Source organism: Lagopus leucura, unplaced genomic scaffold (assembly GCF_019238085.1).
Source record: "Lagopus leucura isolate 7727_CA_CO unplaced genomic scaffold, USGS_WTPT01 Super-Scaffold_100012, whole genome shotgun sequence".
Taxonomy (NCBI): Eukaryota; Metazoa; Chordata; class Aves; order Galliformes; family Phasianidae; genus Lagopus; species Lagopus leucura.
In genome coordinates this window covers 3,655,109-3,678,782 of record NW_024962267.1, presented here as the reverse complement: position 1 = coordinate 3,678,782, position 23,674 = coordinate 3,655,109, and the positions used below count along the sequence as shown (strand labels likewise).

The following is a 23,674-nucleotide window of genomic DNA, read 5'->3' as shown; positions in this document are numbered from 1 at the left end:
AGCTTTATCTTTTGTTTACCTCCCACCTGATAAACTCTGAATGGTTCTGTTCCCTGCCTTTGACTGTTTTGTCCTCATATTTCCTGCTAAGAGTTTACAAAACAGCATTATTGAACAGGCAGACAAGAAGCACACCTATTTGTTTAATAACATCAAGGGAGAAAAAGTTGCTGGCTCATCCGTTTTGTTGTTAAGTTGTTCAAAAGGATCAAAATACCAATTAACTTGCTTGCTTAGAAAATCTTTGATATCCTCAGATTTACTGACATTTTGAAAGTCTTGTTCATACTTGCCTAATGTCTTTTTGATTATGAACAAAGAAGTGCCAATCTGTTTAGCATTTGACCTGTTTTCTCAAACAAAATTTTTATGTATTCAACTACTTAGTTCCTAAAAACACTTGACTAGTCATGGCTGTAAGTGGAAGAAAAATATTTTCTGTTCCACTGCTATCTTTTTTATACAATTGTTCATTATTTTTTTTCAAGAATATAATGGAATAGAATTTAAAAATGATGCATAAAAACTGAACAAAGGAGAAAGAATCACCTGCCTCACTTCATATTCGGGACTCAGTCGAAAGCCTTCTATGCTGGTGGGCAAACTGTAAATCACCTCACACGTCTCTTACATTGTCTTTCTTTTCTGAATGAATTACACCAGATTGGACTTAAAACTTGGGGACTATTAAAAAAAATGTTAAATACAAATTGCCCTTATCTGTAGGAATGGAAAACTACAGTTACCATCGCTTTTATTATCATTAATTTTCAAGGTTGTACTCAGGTTCCATGCATTTTTAAACGAGAAAAATCTATTGATAGGAAGAGGCCTAATTTCTTCTCAATTTACATCAATTTCAGTGAAATTCATCTTTGTTCACTTGTGTGCAGATAAAATTTCAGGCTCTTCGTGATATTGCAAAACATGTAAGCGATCAGAAAAATTAATCTTTTTGTTCAACCTGTCTGCTTTAAAATTTTATGGCCTTACTAACATTAGTCACATAACACACAAATTAAAGGTGGAGGGAAATTGTGTCTGAAAATTAAATGGCTTTGATGGACAAATGAACATTTTAGTTATCCTTCCTGGGATGCAAATCTCTTATGTATTTCTGTTACATATTCCTTTAGAATTCCTTTCAGAATGAATTGACTAAACTACAGTTTATTGGTCTACATCTGTCTGTGCAAGAATCACAGACACACAAACTCAAATGACTTATCTACAAACATGTACATTTTCTTAGTCCTTGTGTTTTTGGAAAGGCCTATGGAACTCTGTCTTCTTTCTCAAAAACATAATCAGCTACTTCCATCTAGTATCATATGATTTTTTATTTTTTTTTATTTTTCAGTAGATTCATTAACTCTGTACTCTCTGATCTCCAGTACAGGAGATAGCAATAAAGAGTCAATACAGCCATTTGCTACTTGTTCTTACTTTTAAGGAATCAACTGCTTAAAGGTACTGTTTCTATTTCATTATTGAATTATCAGCCTTACAGACTAGAAAAAAGTAAATAATACATAGAAAAACAAAAAAGGAATATAAGAAATAATAAAGGAAGCCATATAAAGACTGTATAAACAGATTATCACTATAAAGACAATTGCATTTCCTAAATCAGATTTGTAACTTCTTGATACACAGATCCTTTCAGTAATCAAAATGGTATATAGTAGCCATGATAAGGGTTCAGGTCAACAGATATCTGATTATAATTCATGGTGAATCCAAGACACATGACCACAAGGAAGCTGTTAGGAGGAATATTCTAATTTGATAACTTTTGTGCACACAAATGTTTTTTTCCAGTTACACCTGCATTTTACATCTCTTCATTATTAGGCTAATGTCAGTGTACAGAAATAAGCTATTGACGTTCCTACTAACTAGTCTTGCTCAAGAGCAGAAACGGTTTTTTCAGTTGAATTTTCATACTTCCTGAGTTGATAAAAAAAAATAAGGAAAGGTTGAGGGGGAAGATAAAAAGAGATGAAAGGTTTGTAAAACGGGGAAAAGGAGAGGCAAACATTCTTATATGTTATGTCTCTACATGGGAACTACCCCAGTAGTGACACAGATTTGAAATTATGCCTTACATTTTTCCAGTATGACTTCTCTACACACTAAAGGATGTAATAAATCAAATCTGGTATGTTATTCACAAAAATATTTTAAACCATTTTTTACAATGTTTTATGTTTGAAATCTGTATTGATGAAAAATTCTCTGGACTATTTCTAGCTTTTTTTTTTCCGATTTAATTAATGTTTTCAAGCTTGAAATTAATACTCTTCTCAGACAGTTGCTCTTTTTTTTTAACAGTTCTTTTATATCAGCTCTTTCTTAAGCATGTGGATCTTATTAAAATGAAGACCGACTGACCTTTCAAATCCTTGTATTGTCTGAGCATGATACCTATGCACATGTTGCTACTGCTGCTGAAATCATAGGGATGGTCTTGCTACTGAATACTAACTGCTCACTGCAGTTCTCCCTCTCCTTCTCTTGATCACTCTTGTAGCTTTTATCTGATAGTTACTGCTTTTATTAGAATAACACAGACCATACATGTACAAACCAATATTTTTAGAACTTCTCATGCTTAAAGATACAATATATTTTGTTGAATGGAACTTTAAAATGACAGTCATGCTACTGAAGTCTTACCTTTTCACAAACTCTTCAAAAAGGATGCGATGAGAATATCCTTTTTGACGTATTTTGACAGTTTCCAGAATTCCAGTGTATCGTAGCTGCAGTAGAACTCTCTCATGAGAAAATGTTAGTGCTTCTCGATTATCATTAGGTTTAATGCAGCGGATAAAGTGAGGCTGTCCAACAACCATTTTGGATAGAAGATCCATGAGGGAATACTATTGAAGAAAAAAGAGATACAGAGACTTGCCTAAAAAAACTGCAATTCAGTTATATAAGTAGGAAATATATTTTGTAAACAGTATGGAATGATTGATTATATGTTAATTTGTTGTGATAATGCTAATCGGTATTCAAGTTTTCATTTTTTTCAGCTTTTGGCTGAAATCCAGAATCTATTAAAAGCTTTTAACTGTCAAACACAAATTATGATTCTAGTTCTACTTACCCTATTCTCTTCATCTCTCCTTATAGTAGTTCTTGTAGTTTAAGAAAGCTCATATTCAAATTTTGAATTGAAAAGTGTCCTAAATATAACTCTGTTATAGGCACATTTGATCAAACAGTTATCCCCAAGAGGAGAATAAGCTTACTGTAAAACAATCATGTAAGAATCACAGAAAACCATGGAGATGGGGTTGAATGAAGCTACTGGTTTAGTACTTTGCACACAGAGAGCACTGAATGTATCCATATCATTTCAGGCACATCTCTGACGAATCTTTTCGTCAGAATCACTGCTACAGACTGCATATTCTCCCAGAGTAATCCACTGAAGTGCCACATTATTGTAACTACTCAGAATGTTCTTAGCATCTAGCCTGAATATTCCTGCTGAAACATGGGGCCATTACTTCTTGCCCTAACCAACCCAAACATTGAATACAGTTTATTTCATTGCATGAAAATATTTCTGCTTCATTCTTACCTCGTTATCCCACTGATCAGAATTTGCTGCAAGTACACTCAATCTCAATGCTGCATACAATTCCAAGCTGACTGGATCTGAATGTGGTCACTTGGTTGTAGGCTGCATTCAGACAGCAGATGAGTATTTTCAGACTCACTATCTATTTATTTTTTTAGTCTCTTACTTTCCTCTTTGATCTAACAACTCCACATACATTTCAGAAATACCTGTTGTTCTTACAATCAGTATATTTGTTTACAGTTTAACTGCTGTACCCTAAAATAGGAAGCCATAGTTTGTCGCTTCATGTTAGTTGTTTCCTCAGGGTGTCGCATAACTTCCATTGTGTCAACCTAGAAGACAAAACTCAAATGTTAGATCTGTTGCAGAAACACTGCACAGCCACCCCACCTCAATCACAAGAGCTAGGCTTGATGTTTCTTCTGGTCATTCTCTCAGGTGACCACATTCCTAGCATCTTTGGGAAAGGTACACAATGAGGAGTCTGCCAGCCAGCAGTGATTCTCTCATTAGTACTTTTCACTGTAAAGTTGTTTGTGAGCTACATCATGGCTGTCATAGGCAGCAGTATCACTTTTTTATTTAATTATATGCCTTGAGACAGGTCAAGCAGTAAGCACACCACATTAAAAAAACTGCATGTCATGTCTCCTTTTCTCTTTAAATTATGCCTCAATACATATTTCATCAAGGAAGCAGCTACGTTCTTACTCTGTTTAACATCTTGGTGCTCTCAGTCGCTACACGAGACATGCTTGTGAGTGCAACTATTACACAAGGTAGCTAGTGACAGAGGATGGAACAACACAAGCAATTTACAGATTCCTGCTTGGCCTCTGGAAATAGTGTGGACATTTACTTGACTTCAGTACTATCAGCTCCTGTCTAAATAGCTTGATATCTTAAACTCATTCACAAAGCAAGAAACTGTATTTCACCTGTGTCTTCCTATATATTAGACCACTGTTGATGCCTTCATTTACTAGATCTTCCTAGACTGACACTTCTGATCGGGTTAGGTGACAATTTCATACTTTTTTCGTGACAGTATGTTGTTAGGCCAATGGAGCAGTTGTCAAGATGCAATACCTTATGAAGCCTTCCTTACTTTTATCATCATTGCAATGAACTCCATTGGGTCTTACTTTCTATATAATGTTACTATTTCTGTAATGACCTGGAATAAAATTATAAAAAAAACCTGCCTCGTTTTGCCTACACATGGAAAAATGTTCTCGCAACATAACAAGTGGCAAACAGAATAGGTAACCACAGAACATGCAAGTCTTTTCCTAACTACTGTTGTGTCTACTATTAATAACATTAAAATGCCATTTTGATGCCAAGGATTTCAGCAGTCTCACTCAGCTGAACTGCTGTTGCATCAAATATCACTTTTTCAGCATTTCTGTAGAGCTCACAAGGGTTATTTTTAGACAGTATACACGGACAGCAAACACATTGCTTCTTGTGTATTTTACTTATATTGTCAGTACAGCTGTTCTTATCAACATGAAACTAGAATTTATGAATGAGTATAACCATGGTTATCATCACAAGCAGATTGTGTTGCTGTACTGCAGCTCAACAAAATCAACCAGCATCCTGCTTGCATGGGGCATTAGCAACATTTTAGCATTCACTTGCTTTGTGGCAGTTTACCATCTGCTCTGACCAGGTGGCATTTGTATAAACCAGATAATGCCATTGTCAGCACCTGTGTTACACCTCCTGGACTTTGCTCCATATGATCATTTCCAAAGCTCACTGACTTAAGACCACTCTTCTGAACATTAACATAATTGCTGAAAGACTACAGTTTTCAATAAAGTAATTGATCTCTCTTACCTTCAGGAGATATTTAGGAGACTGCATGAAAAATACAAAGGAAATGAAGAGCTAAATAGTAATAGACCAAGAAAATGGATTTTGTATTGGAGAAGAAATCAAAAGAGAAAACTTGTGAAGACTAGATTCAGAATACAGATGGTGCAAAGGGAGACAGATTTCCACAAGGGTGACCACAACAATTTCAGCATGATTTTGCAATCTCTGATGCTCTTAGCCCTAAGTGGGGTGTATGCACTATTATGCATGAAGAAAAAAAGAGATGCAGTTGGACTTCAGTTTTAAGAACACTAACAGAAAACTCTGTAACATATCGAAGGATAAAAGCTTTATCAGCACAGATAACATCAAACACCTTAAGAGGTCATGTGAAAAATTAACAATCAGTGACCTAATCAGAATAGCAGGCATATCCATAGGGAAGATTTTGGGAATGCTTCAAAATCATCTTGGCAAGACAACTGTTGTTTGAGCTTTGGTATCTAAAGCTCTCGTAAAGGTCAGGAGAAGACAACAACATTACCAGTGAATACTGACAGTAAGCCCATAATAAATGGTAACATTTATTAGAATTTATTAGAATTGTCTGTTAGAAGACAGACAATCACAAAGAACACCAACAGCAAAAGTAAATTGTCTGAGGACTGTACTAAAGCCCAATTACCCATGAATTTGAGCTTCTAAATTCGATTCTTGGCTGTCTAGAAAAGCATAGACACCAAATCAGAATTTTGTTGGAGTTTCAGTACTCATGAACTCTTAGTCACAATTTAATAACTACTGTCAAATGAAGGTTGAGCTAATACTCCACCTTTTGGGCAATACAACAACATTAGCATCCCCTTTTCACAGCTGCTTATTGTCACCAAACTGGTAGAATCTTATGATGCTTAAGACTGTAATTCTGTCAAATATTGTTTACTACAGCCTGCTTGGTTCAAAATGGGTTTTGTTTTGGTTTTGTGGAGGGAAGGGAGTAGGCACTCAGAAAAACAGATGGCCAAAAGCATTTACAGAGAACAATGTAATACAACTTTTTTTCCCAGAAAAACAGGCTAAAACCAGTGCTGTGAGATTCCTTTTCTTTGGAGATGTAAACTCAGATCTGTGCAATCTGTAAGGGCTAGGGCCAACTTCAAAATCTTACTGACAAGAGAGATTTGAAAGTATTTTTTTTGTAAATTCTGAAGCTGGGGAGATTTTGCTGTAAGAATTTTAGAAGTTTTCTCCCCAGTTAACTTATAACATTGAGAGTATGTAAAGTTATGCAGATTTATGGGAGGGCAATAATCACACATACAGCAGACAATAGACATTATCATAACTGATAGAACATAAGAATATCATGATATCATTCTGTATTTTGAATTACTAGCTGCTTTTTTAAAACTAAAATGAAAAATATTCCAACTTATGTCACATTTTTACATGATAATAGTCATGGTGTACAATATACATTTATGTGATTACAGCTGAAATGAAAAACAGTTACCTTAAAAAGACAAACTGTTCTATCACTAAAAAAAGAAATAATAAATGAAATAAACTGCTTATAGTAGTTTTGAAGCAGTATTACAAGAATAATTTATGGTATTATGTCGTCTTATGAGGTCACTGCAAATTATAATTTTCACATGTTGACCACACCTGCTGTTAGCATGGTATGAAAGATGATAAAACCAATAAATACACTAAGCAAAAAAGCTCATAAATTAAAATATAAACTCAAATTTCCACACTTCAAAATACAATTATTATGCTTTTGGAATCATTTTATTAACTGTAAAATAGTAATTTAAAATATTTTTTTCTTGAAGTTGTCATAATTTCATAAAAATTTTAATTAAAGTGGTGTTTTTTTTCAGCTAAAAAATTGTAACAGTTAATGTTTTCTGGATAGTGTTGCATGTATTACGGATGTATTTTAGTTCCTTCTCTAAAAATGTGAAGGGCAAATGGTCTTAAACACTACTTAGTACGACTGAATGTGTTTATCAAAGCTTTAAAAGAGAAGTGCTGTATTTTATTCCAGCTGAAGCAATAAAATGCCTGCTTACAAAGCTTATGATGATATAGCTGGATGTGGAAGACAATGTTTGTATAATATTAAAAAAAATGGTAAGGCCATAATCTGTCCTTTAGGACTGAAAGTGTTTAAATCAGGAAGGAAATAAATCTCTTGAGTCCAAGTCTCTATTACAGGTACAGTAAAAGATACAGATGTCTGGGTGACTCATAAGAATTCTTGTATTTGAGCATGAGCTCCTTACGACAGGAGAGAATATAAAGAAGAAATGGAATGCACAAAACATAGTTCTACAGACTTGTGAGTAGCTGCTTTGATCAGTTACAACATTAAAAAAAAAAATTGTTTGCTTTGAGGTAAAACAAAAAAAAAGCAACCAACTGATCACATTTTAAGAAGACTAACTGAAGTCAGGAGGGAGCATGGATGTTATCAACTTGAGGTGCAAGAGTTTTCCTCACATACTAAAGTGAACTCAATTGGCTATTAACTGCAATAAAATCACCCCATTCTTTTGTAATTATGCCACATATTTTTATGGTAAAATCAAAAAGTGTTTATATTCCATGGTTCTTTTTACTTTATAAACAATAGCAGTTTTGCTAAGTGGTTCTTTTCTGGTCATTTGTCAGTTACAAAGGCCCTTTGGTTTTTGAACTTTAGGTTGAACAGAAGAGGAATGGATCATTGTTCTGTTTTGCCTTCTGTTTGATTAAACACACTAACCAAATTTTAGCTAATTAAATCTCTTTTTAGGCCAAAAATAGCCAGAAGAAAGTCTTGAACTCACTGAAATGAAATGTTGCCATCATTATCAGTATAACTGAGATTTCACTACAAATGTTTAAAGATTAGTCATTGGTAAATTGATTTTTCATTGGATTCCACAGAAAAGTCTTCAACAAAACTGGATACAATGCTCCCAGCTAAAGTATGTTTATTTCTGATATTAAGACATACTCATTTGGTAAGAGCTTCCACTATATACCTACATCAGCTAAGCATCATGCCCATAGTCTCACTGTAATATTTCATGAGAAACTACCCATCTTCAAGCAGAACACTACCAACCTTGATACGCCCAGCACTAAGCTGTGGAGGCAAAGACCTAGATGCTGCTGTCACTCTGGCTCTTGCCTGTGCCAAGTTACCTGTTCAAAAGAAAGAAATACATACTATAAAAATTGTTCAATAATCTTATCTGAGAAAACATGATATGGTTAAAAAAATCATACAATAGAAGTAAAAATAGCAGTTCCTACTACACTTCTTATATACCCTGCTCATTACCAACTTTGCAATGATGAGTGTGGGCATGACATGGAGTCCAGGGTTGATTTAAAAGAGAAGAAAAAGACACCAGTAAGGTGGCTCATTGCTGACCTCAACTACTGATCTGATGAAAACAACAACAGCACAGAAGTGTACAGATCAGTCAGTTGCAATCAATTTCTCTGTGACTCTTTCAGAAATTTAAAAGAGTAAAAGATAGCAGAAAGAGCCTTGTTTCCATAAAATCAGTGGATCCTGAAGTGTTTAGACATCATGTTAAGCTCACAAACTAAAGAAAGAGATGAGAAAATGATAAGATAGTATCTTTTCTTGACCTTTTGACATACAGCCTACTTAATCCCCAATCTTATTATCCCTTGGGGTTTTCAAAGACTGACTCAATTCCTCAGGCAAAAACATACTTGTGTGTCAACTGCAAAACGAGTGCCTTTTTAGTTGTACAGTATGATGTATCTTAAACTTTTTCCACCGTACTTGTAAAAGGTCAGTCATCATAAAATAGCTTTTCAAAATAAAGGCTCAGAGGAGAGAGGAAGTGATATGGGACTGTGCATATGCAAGACACTCTGTATATTTCAAAGTTTTAGCAAGTCTAGCACAAGATGTCCAAATGTTTTCTCTGGCTATATCTTCAGAGGCTAAACTGTGATTAATAGCATTGAAAGAACCCTTTGAAGCAGGATTGGTGACATCAAAGCCCTAATCCATGGGTGGCAGGATTTTTATAATGAGTGGGAAGCATTTTAACACATTTCAAAGGATTTACAGCATGAATAAACAATAGGCCTCTGCAGATGTACCACACACCTTTCAGAACCAGAACACATAAATAAGTGTCCATTTTAATTTAAATGTAAATAAAGTGTTAACACTTCTTTCAGATGCTAAGTGCCTTGTTTGCATCAACTCCAGTGTTTAGCTATTTGCTTCACAGAAAGCCAGTCACTCTAAACAGTCTTCGGTTTTGATAAACTATATATTACAGAACTAGTAGGGAAGCAGGATAGTGGAAAGAAAAAACAAGAACACTTAATTGCTGGTAGTTTTTTATACAGGAGAAGAGCACACACAAAGTGCACATAACACTGAAGGGAACTTTTGCTTGTCCCTGTAAGATTGGGAAATACCAATCTGCTGAGAAGAGTTTGGAGGCCAACCCTCAGAAACATAGCAATGACATTCTCTAGAGCAATTCAAACATTCTATATTCATTTTCAAAAGTATTTACCTCTTAAAATGCTGGAATTGTGATTGACACAGTGATGCAAAACTGCTATGTCATTTTCAGATTAAGAGTGTTGGTACCTGACAGTCTAAATCACAGTGCAGAATATCAGTAATGTCCATGATTTTGGAAAATGCTACAGTGTTCAGGTTAATGAGAACTACGATTTCATTCTGAACATCTTGTGTATGTATACAAATATGCATGCTTATAAATACTTGTGTTTTGAAAATGTTATATATGCATACATACAATCATGGTATACAAGGTGTACACATCTCTCTGTGGTTAAAATGAGGACTTTAATGTGGAAGTCATTGGTAAATTTATTTTTCTCTGTTCTAATTCTGATATTTTTATGTGTTCAAATTAGTTATTTTTGCCTTTTTATTATTACTAAAGCAGAAAGTCTGGAAAGGTTGTTTTTGGCTATGCTTAGGATCAGCAATTCAGGTTGTCTTTATGCTTGAAAGCACTGTACTGTAGAACTGATGACACTATGTGGGTTAAAACAGTAGATTTGGGAGAATTAACAAAACTGAATCAGATTGTTTGAAATGACAAATGTTAAAATTTTGTTGCATTTTCAACAAGTTACAAAATTCTAATAACTAATTAAAATTTAGAATCATCAAGATTTACCACACTCGGAGCTGACATTAGGTTAATTACTATTGATTACTAATATCTCCAAGCTCTCCCTGAGCTTTTCACGCAGAACTAAAACTACACTTAACATTTCTGATCTAGAAAAACAGGGAATTTTTTTAATTAATCACGTATATTTTGCACTTATGATTTCATTTTTCCTCTTGGCAAAAGTAAAGACTAAGCTAGGAATAAGACCAATACTTATTTATGAATTTTTTTCTGTTCTTATTTCATGTGTCAAATTATCTCCATTGTAATTGTTAACTACTCAATTGTAGCACAGTTTGAAAGCCAGAGAAAAAATGTTATCAGGGTTTTCTTTTCCAGATCAAACATAAAATGATGTTTCAGTAAAAGTTCATCTTAACTAGCTAATGTTCAGGAAAATGACTACCTGCAACTTGCCCAACCAATAAAACTAAGAACAAACGCGGCTTGAAAATTAGTTTACATACTAAGAGATTTTTACCCAGAATTAGAGTGATGTTTATAGTCAGTAAACATTCAGAGTACCTGTCCCTGCATTTGATTTTCATTTAAAAGGTCATTTATTATTTTACACACCAGAAATAGTAAAACGTTATTCCACTTTGTGAATAACATCAATATTTGAAGAACAAATATTTTTAGATAATATCATAGCCAGTTAAAAAAAGCTCCTTGCAAGGTTAAGCTGGTTAAAGGTTAAAAGACTGCACTGTGCCTGTCAGAATTCTGGCTTCACACACATTGTATGATCAGCACTTCAGACAAAACACAAGTGACAAGCTCATAGAGCTAAACGAAATACTACCCATGCTAGATCCAATGCCGAAAAAATGGACAAATTAAGAAACTTAAAACTCCCTCAGAATTTTCTGAGTTTTTTGTTTAGTTTTTAACTGGGACTGATCTTACTAATACGTACATGTTCAACTCTATTCACATGCATTTCCTTTTCAGTTTGGCTGGACTGCTTATCTGAACAATGAAGGCTCCTACCTGTGTGTCTGCAGTGCCAGAGACAAAGGTTTATGGGATTGATTTGTGTCAGTAGGGGAATCAGCCAGCCCCAACGTTTCTCTTTTTTCCCCGTCTGTATAATAAAGTTAGGAGCATCGTTAGTGCTTCATGAATTTTCAGTCATCAGAGTCTGCGAAAGGCTCCAAGAGCTTCCAACAGAAAGAAGCAGCAGTACAGAGTCTACCCAGTCACTGCTAAGCTCACTCTCTCTATACTGAAATAAACTTTGCCTTGAAACTGCAGAGGAAAACTCCTATTGCTTCAAATATATTCTCATTCCAGCTAGGTGAGAAAGACAGAGATGTCAAAGAACCATATCCCTTCCGCTACACAAGCCCAAGGAGGAGAAGTTCTGAAAGTATGTCAAGTATTTACATAGCACAGAATGAAGATGAGTTGCCTTTTTCAGGTTGGACTTTGGAAACACTCTCTAGATTTTAGAAAAGACAAGTCTGCATTCATGGATTCGCTCCTGCATCCCTAGCACTTACTATGTGATCTGGTAAAATTAGTGATTTCTCAAGCCATTGACTCTCCACACCAATCAGGAGAAGTTCACTCTCTGGCTGGAGGTTCTGATGTTGCTTAACATTTATTATTACTCCACTATTCTTAGGTGATGTTTTCTACAAGTAGTGTCAACCAAATATTACTAATATTAGCACTATAATTATAACTACATTTTGGTTATGCCTGCTATAGAACATTCTTCCCTTCCAAAGTAAAAGCATGCCAGGTAAGAATTACTGTATGCTTTGATACAACTTCTAGTTCGTGAAGTGCAAATGACTTACAGGGAGAGAACCGAGTGACAATGTCACCTTACAAGCTGTACAAGCTTGTAATATGGCACAAGCTGTACCATAGATACTACTATTATAGAGAGGGCACAGTACAAGCTCTTTTCTTATCCTCATATATTTTATTAATTTCATTCACGCTTTTGGTTCAGATAAAGAGGGGTTACTTGCAGATACAGTGTAATATGGTTGGAAATGCTACCATGCATTCATATTTCATTGACATTACTTCTAATCACTGCTAAGCACTTGCACTCCAGAAGAGGTGCAGAGTCAGACAATGTGAGACACACAGAGATTCTTCTCTGTCTTTCAGTACATTTCATCTAGCCTAAGGAAGTTGACCGCTTATCTTCATAATGCATTTTCATGTCCTACTACAGTAAGACTGAGCTTTTCTTGGCTTGCCTATAAGTGGATACATGTAATTTTTTTATTGGGTGATAATTTGAATCTGGTCACTGACTACCAAGACTATATTTTTGAGTTATAGAAGTGACTTAAGCTAACCTTGTGCAATAGAAAATTAAGAATCCATTTTTCTCTTATACTATATGTTTTACACAGGAATGTATTTATAAAAATACTATGCAGTATATTGATCAATACATAGACACTGCCACTGCTGCTTATTCTGAAAACAGAATTTCTTTATTTCCCATTTCAAATGAGTAATTAAAGAATAAGAAATGGTATTTCCAAAATTGGATCCATATTACAAAATAGAATCCAATAACCATGAAAATTTAGTAATAGCAAGGCCAGCCTAGGAATAACCTAACCAGAAGCAAAAAGATATTCAATTTTTTTGGCCATGATTGTTTGAAATGAAAAATCTAAGCCATAGTGAACTGACAGCTTCTGATCACAAATCTCAAATCTCACTGCTAGCATGAAGTGGACATAGATCATATTTACAGTTACTTAAAAACTTTAGATTGCTAGACTCTCTACTGCATACACTGCAGACACTTCAGTGGTCACTTCTCACTTCAATGAGGCAGCCACTGGCAAACACAACACAGTGTTTACTGCAGCAAATAAATCTGCTTGTAAGCATGATTCCTGTCTTGTTTAAATGTCATTTTAACACAGTAGGTTAGTAGGCTCCATGTAGAATGGGAGAGAATAAAGACACTCCTGACAGCAGCTGGGATGAAATGAAGGTCAAACTGCCTACTTATATTCCATGGTATGTAAATGTATGGTCTTCAGTATAAAGGTCTTCACTTTAACCCTTACCTAGTAAGCACCAAGGAAGAATAGATTATGGTACGCAGTTAATTACTGGGAGTGACCAAGATGCTTTTAAAAAACAACTTTGACTGCTAATAGCTACTTGAAACAACTTGTCCACTTTTCCAGCTAAACTGAATTAGAGGTGTGCAGCCATCTACCCAATGGCAAGTGTGTTCACTGAAATGCAGACATCTTCTGAAATATCACAGGCTTATATGTGATCATGTGATTCTCAGACCATCACAGTCCCATGAAACAACTGCATTAAGGGAGCAGAGCACATATGCTACCATTTGATTCGGTGATAAACATGTTTCCAGGTGCAGGGCACTGGAGGGACACATCTGGAAAAAACAGCGGCAAAGAAAGAGTGGATTACATGTTGGACAAACTCTATCTGGCCACATCCTGATGGACAAGGTTAGGTATCTCAGTCCAAGCACAGGATTAATGACGGAGTGATAAACAGCTGAGAACTAACTGTCTGAAGCAGCAGTGAGACAAAAGCAAAAGAATGAAAAAGTGTTCGGAAAAAGCTTTTAAAAATTATGGTATAAACAACACTGGACTTATCTACTGCCTGATGCCCAGCATTTTTAGGCAGGTCTGCAGCTTGACTAGTTGGAGACCTGAATAATGGGCTGAGACTGACAGGCTGACTGTCCTCTGACGCCACAGCTCAGGAGACTGAACAGATCAGGCTGTTTTTGTGGCCCTCTTATCTTCTTTATTATTTATACATTATTGGAAGACATTGATCATAATTTTTCAGGTATAATTCTTAGTAACTTTCATCCATTTCTCTGGAAGTGTAAGATTTGATGCTGTTATATGTGATCAGATCGGGACAACAAAACTTGAAACCTTGGAGGAACAGCAGGAAATTAAGAATCCTGCAGTAAAGTACCTCATCACTAACAGGATGTTCACCACTGCTTCAGCACATTCCCTGATTCCTGTAACCACATCCACAGTCCAGATGAGAAGGAAAAAATGTCAACCTTAACATTGAAGAATGTTCTCAACTTTTAGAGTTACAAAAAAAACCCAAACAAATAAACAAAAAAACCCACACTTACTCTAATGATGTCTATGAAGACAGAGAAATTTATATTTTCTTCTGCAGGAATCTGATAGAATATATGTTGTATTTATTGTTATTAATAGATAGCAATTCAGATCTGGTCTCCATCATTTTATGCATTTGACATTCTTTATTTTGCACACAGTGTCAAGTTCTGGGCTCCCCAGTTCAAAAAAGATAGGGATCTCCTAGAAGGAGTGGAGGGCCACAAAGATGATAAAGGGACTGAAGCATCTCATGTATGAGGAAAGACTAAGTAATCTGAGTCTGCTCAACTTGAGGAAAAGAAGACTGAAGAAGGATCTGATTAATGTTTACAAATATCTGAACGGAGGCAAGAGGCAAGTGGATGAGGCCAGGCTCTTCTTGGTGGTGTACAGCAATAGGAAAAGGAGTAATGGCCTAAAACTTGAACACATACTTTGTAATAAAAGACAAACCCACACAAAAACATTTTGGATATTCCAAACAGCGATCTTATCTGCATATTCCACAAATCTATCTGTTCTACAAAATCACTGGCAAATTTAAAAATAATCACTCTTATGAGGCTTGATTTTGGAAGCTACTGAACGCCAATGATGAACCAAGTATCTCTGATGGAATTTAATGTTACAGAACATAGTGCCTTTAAAATAACTACTGCATAACGCTGTCTGAGTATTTCTCTATTTAAATTCTATATATGCTGCTCAGTGAGATCCTACTGCCCACTAATTAATATAAAAACCAGTAACACTCCTCCTCTATATCAATATATTTTAATCTTAATAAGTATACAACAAAGTGCTAAAATCATACTTAGTCACTACTACAAGATAATTTTCATTGTAGAATTGAAAAATTTAGAAAATGAAAATTGAAAAGGTGTCTCTTCTGAAAGAAAGGTGAAGAAAAATTGCTCTCAGTATTTGTACTACAGAGGATATCCTACTATGAATTGCACCAATAAGCACATCAAGTTCTGCTCTTAAAATGCGCCACTTGTACTTTTTTGGAGGGTTCAAGCTGTAAGAACTTGCAGAAAAGAATCCATCTTATGCCTTATGCCCATTTTTCAGAATGATGCAATCTGTGAAGTAGCATATTAAAAAGATTGGAGTTTTGCTTGGGTAACATCCTTTACCAAACAGAAGCATGTTAAACCTAACTCAACTTTCCCAGCTGTGGTGCTTTCATATGCAATTCCAGTGATTCACTGACACTATTTATAGAGAGTTAGTCTCAACAGTAAATAATTGTTATGCCTTGGATTAAGTCTTAGCAGGACTGAGACGTTAACTTTCATCTGATAGATGGCTCTCTTTCTAGATGAGTTTCATTTTTAGGGCTATCGTGTGGCATGTTTGGGATCCTATTGTTTACAAGTCTTGTATCTGTGTACTGTATTTGCCCCATGACATAAAGCCTTAGGATGAGAAGAAAGGTATACTGAACTGTAAAATGCTGAACTGAACAATGATATAAAATGCAATCAAACTCTACCTCCATAGTTAACTACATTTAATTTAGTTTACTGATGTCCCACATCTGCAATTCAGTAAAGTTCTCAATTATGTTACGTTGCACATCTGTGGTCTAAAGCCTCTCTTTGCACACAACACACTGGCAGCAAAGCAAAACTGATTAACTTCTATATGCCTTTAACATATGGACCAGCCAGAAGTAGGAAAGCCTCTGTTCTGAGCTAAAATATACAGCTTCCATTAACCTGATCCAAATTCTTAGAAAATGTAAATTCTGATTCATCTATAAGTAGTGAGACTATAATTACAATGGTTTTTTTTCCAATTAATTTGACTTAGACTGCCTGCAGTTACTTCCTAGAGGTGAAAATACTAACGCAAAAGTGCCATTATAAGCAGAATTTACTGCAAGATAAATTTGCAAAATTAAGATGTATTTAAGATTTTCACTCTATTGTGATGTATCGAATTAAAAGAAAAACCCGCTAAGCCCAGATGAAAACACGCTGTATTTCAGTAAACAAGTCTGACTTAGACCAAACCAGAAACCTCTCCACTATCTAGTGCCAGAGGAAGTGCTTGTGTTCAGTAGGAGAGTGCAGTAATGGGTTCCATTGAAAACACTGTCAAAGCCTGAAGATTGGCCAAGATTTTACCCTGTGCCCAGTAGTTTTCTTTCATTGAGCTGAAATAGAAAATGCCAAAGAATGGTGAAATGTAATTCTTCAATGTGATTTTGCAAAAAGTCCTAGTTCTTGTGTGCTTTAAGGTGAAAAAAGAAAGAATGGGAATAACATGTGCCAGACTTTCTCAGCGTGTAGTCTGTTTGCTTTTTTTTTATTTTTATTTTTTAATGGGATACACATAGTTTTTAATCATTAATTTTTTTCTGACAGCTGTATGTAGGGCACGAGATGTAAAAGCACAAATAAACAAAAAATCAATACTGAGGAGAGGAAGCAATCTTTCAACAGGTTAACTCTAATTAATATTTTTTTTTTAAAACATATTTTCCTCAAACTTTGATGAAGATTTTCCCTTGTTAAAATATCCTAACTCTATGGAGAAGGTTTTGAAAACTTTCACTTTCAGTTCTCTAGCTCACGTGTCTAGGGATTTTGAGCAAGATGATCTTATTAACCTCACATTATATCTAAATTGTACACTGACTGTGAGAGCAACACCCAATGCTACCAAAAGCACCAGAGGTGATGCTGTTATGGCCGTACTCTTGCTCAGCTCAGTCTAATATACATAGCCAAGCCCAATCCCTACACAGCCTCAGAACTGTGACAGAAACGTTTCTGTTGTGACTGTTTTGGGAGTGGAAGGCTGGAGTATTTTTCTTTTCCTCCCTCCAGGTGGCAAGTCTCTATCTCTCCAGCAAGGATCTAAGGTAGAACAGAGTCACCTCTAAGGGTCTGTGAATTTCAGAGGGGAAAAAAGTCTGCAGGGATTATGTTTCAAAAATAGAGAATGATATGCTTCAACTTTTCTGAGGAGCCTGCACCTTCATACCTCCCCACAGTCAGATCATTTGGGGAACATAAAGTGAGCGCAAAAACTGGAGGAGGAAGCTACAGTCACAAAGACCCCAGGGGTTTTAAAAACCTCAAGCACTCTATTGATATCGGCATTTAAATGTGATACTGCAAAAATTCTGAAGTATCAGAACGGACTCAAATGGTCTGACTCCTCACTACTACTGTAGTGAATGTACCAAGCTCTCCTTAATCTTTTCCATTAAACCCACTTCTCTTTCAAGTGGACTCTTCTATAGGTTGCATGATTTCTTTCCTCTCTGACGCTTTAGTCGTGATAGCAATAAACCAACACTACAAATAGGAATGCCTTATAAATGGGAACATGCATATTCAACTGGAGTACTGGCAGGCTTTTTAAATGCTCTGTTTCTCTTTCTTATTTGGAGTAAATTTCATTTTAGTTTTAGAATATACAGAAACCTCAGCACTAAAAAAACTGTGCTTGTAGAAAAAGTGACAAATCCAGCAGCAGTTGAGAGAACTGGGTGGTTAAATAAGAGTATGTTCATTCAGGTCCCTAGAAAATGCAATCGGACTCCAAACTGCACTCAGTGCATCTAATTTTCCACTGAAGGAAGAAAAAACAAGTTGGGCAATCTATAAAATTAATCCCAGAATGTTTAAGTGCTGACATCTATATCACTAATTCTGCGCACTTTTAACCATAAATCGCTATTACAAATGTGCATTTAAAGCCCTGCTGTTAATTTCTGGCCTTTTAAACTACACAGTCTTCTACTGTGAAACAGAAGCATTTGTTAAGAGGGGATAAGTATGTTTGATAAATTACAGGGATTAATGTGATCTTAAATTAGTATAAGAACTTAGTCTTTTTAATATTTATTTTCTTGCAGCTGCTAAGTTTTTGACAGAGGAAGAAATGACAGTTATATAAATATACTTCAAACACTAGGTCTTCCCGGAGTGGGAAAGGCATCTTTTTGTTCTTAATGGTATTTAAGAACGACGTTTCAGTAACTCGCAAACCCGTGTTAATAGTTTCATATTCCCTCTTGCTTCTGGGATAGCACCACCTAGTGACTCTTAGGCAAATTGAGAGAGCCGCTTGGCAAAAACCATGTATGCTGCAAATTCCAGAGCTAGTTGCAAGCAGATGTGAGAATGTGCTGTCACTCATCTTCAAACAAAACACCAGAGATACTGGCAGAAGGCTCACTTCAAGTCAGGGTTACCTGGAGGGATGCAATATGGCTTCCATGTAAATTATTAACTTTCACATCAGTCAGTAATCTACTGAAAGCTGAAGAAAATTGTATCGAGATCATGAATCTTAATCTGTATAATTTCTGGCATTAGAAATGAAGTACATATTGAGTGAAGGGAACAAGGCTTAAAGGCAAGGGCAGAGCATGATGGGAAATTTACACGGTCACTATTCTTTTGTTTACAAAAACTTCTTTGTAGAAAGTTAAGTGAATAGCATTACCTTTCTTCACTGCAGAGATGAAGCAGCATTGCCAGTTATACCTTCTGTCTCAGCCAAACCTTTCATTTATCTTGCAAGCTGCCAAAACTAAACCTGGCAACAATCTGATTTTAGAACACACAGGCCCCAAAACAGGATGTGGGTGCCAATTATATTAGACAGCTGGAAAAAATAGAGCAAAATCACAAAGATGTTCAAAAAACAGAAATGATCTAAGAGATTCAAGTTATTCTTAAAGCATCATGCATAGGAACATATGCATAATGATTTTTACCAGGATGTCCCATATTGACTTGAGAGAAATATAGATTCAACTTGTTTCTTGTGCTCCATGGAAAGGTAAACTTCCTATTATGGGAAGCAGAAACCACTCAATTCATTTAAATAGGAAATAGGAAGAGAAGAGTAGTAATACACCAACATGGTAAACATTCATTGCTGCAGTGAGAAGTATTTCCTTCCTGAACCTTTTATGCACGTTGGGTAAAATTCTCAGTTTAGTCCTGCTGTCACTGAAAGCACCTCTAGAAAGCCAGAGGCAGATAAGTTTGCATGAAATCAAGCCTACCTACAGTATTTGCAATAATTTTGACTCATAACTGGGAGAAAATACCTAATCTGTTTCATTCTGACATCAGCTCCAACGTAGAAAATGGCTGGTAAAGAGGGAGGTGAGGCACATTTGACCCAATATCAGCTTTATTTTTAGCTTTGTTTGACCCATCCAGCATAAGAAATCCTTTCTACCAGTCTATGCTAAGGACCCAAATGTCAGAAGAAATAGACTCAAAGATTTGTGTTTCCTGCTTAGGCAATAAACTATCCTACTCTTAACGTACATCTCCCTTTGTCTAAGATTGTCACAGCTGAAGGGAGAAGCAGATTCCTCAGCGGATTCTCACCTCTCAGGGTCCTCTAAAATTGTAATTTGAAGGGAAATAATCCAGAGCCTTCTAATTACAGGAAAGAACAGATTGGTAGGAATCTATCGTATGTAGAATATATTATATATAACAGATATTTTGCTATCAGTTACACATGTGCAAAGAATGTTGCTCCAGATGTTCTTTTTCTATGTAGAAGTCTCAAGATAGATAGAGGGCAATACCAGAGGCTGTGACTGAACTACTGAGTTTCCAGAAATCACAGACAGATATGCTGCACAAACATTGAACTGTACCTAGAGTCTATACACAGCACTACCTAGTGCATGTACGCTTTTTTTTTACCCAGAACATTTTTGGTAGAAATACAACCACACTTTGTTTATATCGTATCAGACCAAAATAGTTTTGCAATCTAATACAACACACTGTATTTGGATTATTCCTTATTGTTACATCTTTTTCTTATTAATTATGAAAAAAAAACCTTTAAGAACACGGAAAGCATTGATTGACATTTTTAATGTGTACATTTCTTGTCTTGTTGGCATGTATACTGCATTTGTACATGTCGGTAGTATTCTGACAACAATCCATGGAAAAAGCAAATTTTATCTTACTATTTTATTTAGCCACACATCTGTGCACTTTGAAGTAAGTCAGTGTCAACAAGCTTAAGATAAACGGAATTTATGAAACCTGGCACATCAGTATGCATACTTTAAAATTTGGAAGAAACTATTTTATGTACTGCACCGATGAATCTAAACAGATGGGTATTATCTCCAAACTAACAACCAACATTACAGGATTTAGAAATTGTAAGAAATGCTACACAAGAATATATCAACTGAACTGAACTTAGCAAAGGACAAAGAACAAAAACACATTCTCATTCTGTTTTCAAAATGAGTTCTTGCCCTAAACACCATATAATCTCCCTTTCTCTGGACTAGCGAATGAATCTTGCCTCCTGGGTTTATGGCAACATACTTTTAAAAAAAATATATCAATAGTATTATTATTTAACACTTCAGATATCTAGGAAACTTACAACAGCAGAAAGAGCTGAAAAGCAGAGGTTTGTACAGAAAGAACTAGATTTTCAAAGGAGGAGGTGGCTGAAAATATTTGCGAAGTAAGCAAAGCTGTTGCAGAAAGTACCTGTTTTGGTTAGCGGGCTAGAAAACAGCTGCTGAAGAAGTTTGTTCTCTGAGGTTCTTAGCACTACCACTATGTCAGCAGGAAGAGTGTCTCTATTCTTCTCAAGAAATGCAGAGGCATCATATAATACCTAGCATGGGAAATAGGGTCAGATATGTTGCCAAAAAATATTCCACAAAAATAACACCTGCAAAGGACTTGAAAGTGTACAGCTAACACACTGTCTTCAACATGTGAACCATGTTAAAAACAAACCAAAAACACTTGCATTAATCACATTTACACAGTGGAGATCAAATTGGGTTAAATTGGGTTTTAGTCATGTTATATTATGGTTTGTCACATCAAACTATGGGATGCATGAAGTAATATAACAGAGATACCTCATTAAAGCTTAAGTCAACAGTTTACACGTGAAATAAGAAATGGTTCCCAGGCAGTCAAAATTTATTTATTGCTTGCACCAAACTGATTGGTAACTAGTTCTCTTATGGGAACAGGAGTAAGTTTCAGACGTAGCTCAAAATCAAGAAGCCTGTTAAACAGGTTAGTGAATGTTAGTAGAAAAATTAAACATTCATCATTTCTTTCCACGTGCTAGGGCACGAGTTTTGATTATTTACAGTGGACAATTTAATTTTGCTTTTTAAACAATTACTTTTATTACATTTTATAGAAATTAATGTCTGGCTATTTGTTATCATATACGAATCTGTTACTTTTCTCCTTCTTTATTTTCTTTAAGAAAGCTGATTTAATATTTAAGCTGGTTTTATTATTACCAGCAATATTCCTTTCTAGCCCAATTCCACTGGAGTCCTTGTGTTTCCAGAGAAATTGAGTGCTTGCCTTCACAACTAGTCAGTAGTGTTTTTATGACTTGGCCATTCAGGAACAAAGAATTTATTAAACTTGTGTGAAATGTTACAGTTATTCTTAACAGGTCAGAAAGCTGGACTAAGTTTACTAGAGCATATTGTAACATTTTTGACTCTTTATAATAAGCCACAGAATAGACTTTACTAATAACTAAATAAAACACTGTTATTTTATTTTCACTTTATTTGTGAATAAAGATTCGTGCACCTCACAAGCATAGCTCATGTTACATGAAACAATCGGACAATCATTCCCATATAAAGTAACAGGTGAACTGCTGAGAGCAAGGTAGGTGCTGTGGAGTATGGAAGTCATTTGTGCTAGCAAAAATTACTCAAAAATTACCACTCAGTCTTTCCAGTGATCTCTGTTGGATTTTAAGTTCTATTGCAGACACTGTTACACACTGTCTTTACACAAATACGTATGTATATATGATCACACACAGAATGTCTGTGGTATTCACACAATGTTAAAAAGTGCATAGCCTGTACTCGTTCCAGAGTTCCTTTAAAAATATCTTAGTGACGGTGTTTCTGGTGCCAGACTTCTTTCAGGACAAAAAGTGGCTTCTGTCCATCTAATTTTTAATAGAACCCTAAGGATAGGTTCTAGAATGGACTACTTCACACAGAAATTTTATCATAGATTCTTTGTTTCTTAAAATTTTATCATTTTGGCTATTGAAGAGAGGAAAAAGCAATAACTCCGGTTAAAACAGATAATGACTACAAAACTATGATTTTAACGAAATAAAAATCACATGACCTCACCTTTCCAGCATAGTGCTGAATACCAAATGACAATTCCACTCCTTTTGGTCTCCAGAAGTATTTGCATCGCAAGTTATCTTCAAATTTATCTAAACATTTGAGAAGTGAAGTTGATAAAAATGAATTACAGTGATTAAGCAAAATCTTGATCCTAATTAAGGCCTGCTTCCTGCTTGAGAACTCAGATCTACCGTAAGAACATCTACTGTAAGAACTATTGTAAGAACATCTATTGTCAGATTACCCAGTAATAACTATGTGCCATCTTCATGTTTTCTTCCAAGCTGCTACTACTGGATGGAATAACTCATTCAAAACTAGCCCTGTAATAAGGTACTTCAAAACCCCATTCTGGCAGAGTTTTGTGCACTGGAAATAGAGAACAGGGAGAGTTTTATTTGTTTTGCTTTGTGCATCATGTTTTAATTATAAGTCAATATTTTCAGGTTGGGACCATATCCCAATTGCCTTTGTATGCCTACAGAAAAAAACAAAAAAAAAAAAAAAAAAAAAAAAAAAAACCTCTCTAAAATTTTTCTGTTTCTTTCAACATACCTCTGAAGAGCTGACAGAAAAAAGGAACTAGTGCTGATACTGTAAAACTTGGTATTGTATTTCCTTATCTGCACATGCAACTAGAACTTCACGGCCAGAATCATCAGACAAAATTATCTTTCGCTTTATGTAGGTCAGAAATTACTACAAAAATTTTTTTTTTTCTGATATTATAATCCATTAACATTTTATTTTC

General features: G+C 35.4%; 1 protein-coding gene across 16 annotated transcripts in view; it reads right to left on the bottom strand.

Annotated features, from left to right (window-relative positions):
* Window positions 1–23,674, bottom strand: part of MYO3B (myosin IIIB) — a 192,889-nt gene that overhangs the window by 68,723 nt on the left and 100,492 nt on the right. For 14 of the 16 annotated variants that reach the window (XM_042874627.1, XM_042874625.1, XM_042874626.1 and 11 more), the window contains 5 exons: window positions 22,924–23,012; window positions 21,272–21,401; window positions 8,544–8,623; window positions 3,853–3,930; window positions 2,680–2,885 (listed from right to left, as the gene is read on the bottom strand). In XM_042874627.1, coding sequence (XP_042730561.1) covers window positions 2,680–2,885; window positions 3,853–3,930; window positions 8,544–8,623; window positions 21,272–21,401; window positions 22,924–23,012 — 583 coding nt within the window. Of the gene's footprint in view, window positions 1–2,679; window positions 2,886–3,600; window positions 3,698–3,791; window positions 3,931–8,543; window positions 8,624–19,309; window positions 19,386–21,271; window positions 21,402–22,923; window positions 23,013–23,674 lie in introns of those variants that run through there. The other 2 variants (XM_042874637.1, XM_042874638.1) reach the window with 2 other exon arrangements.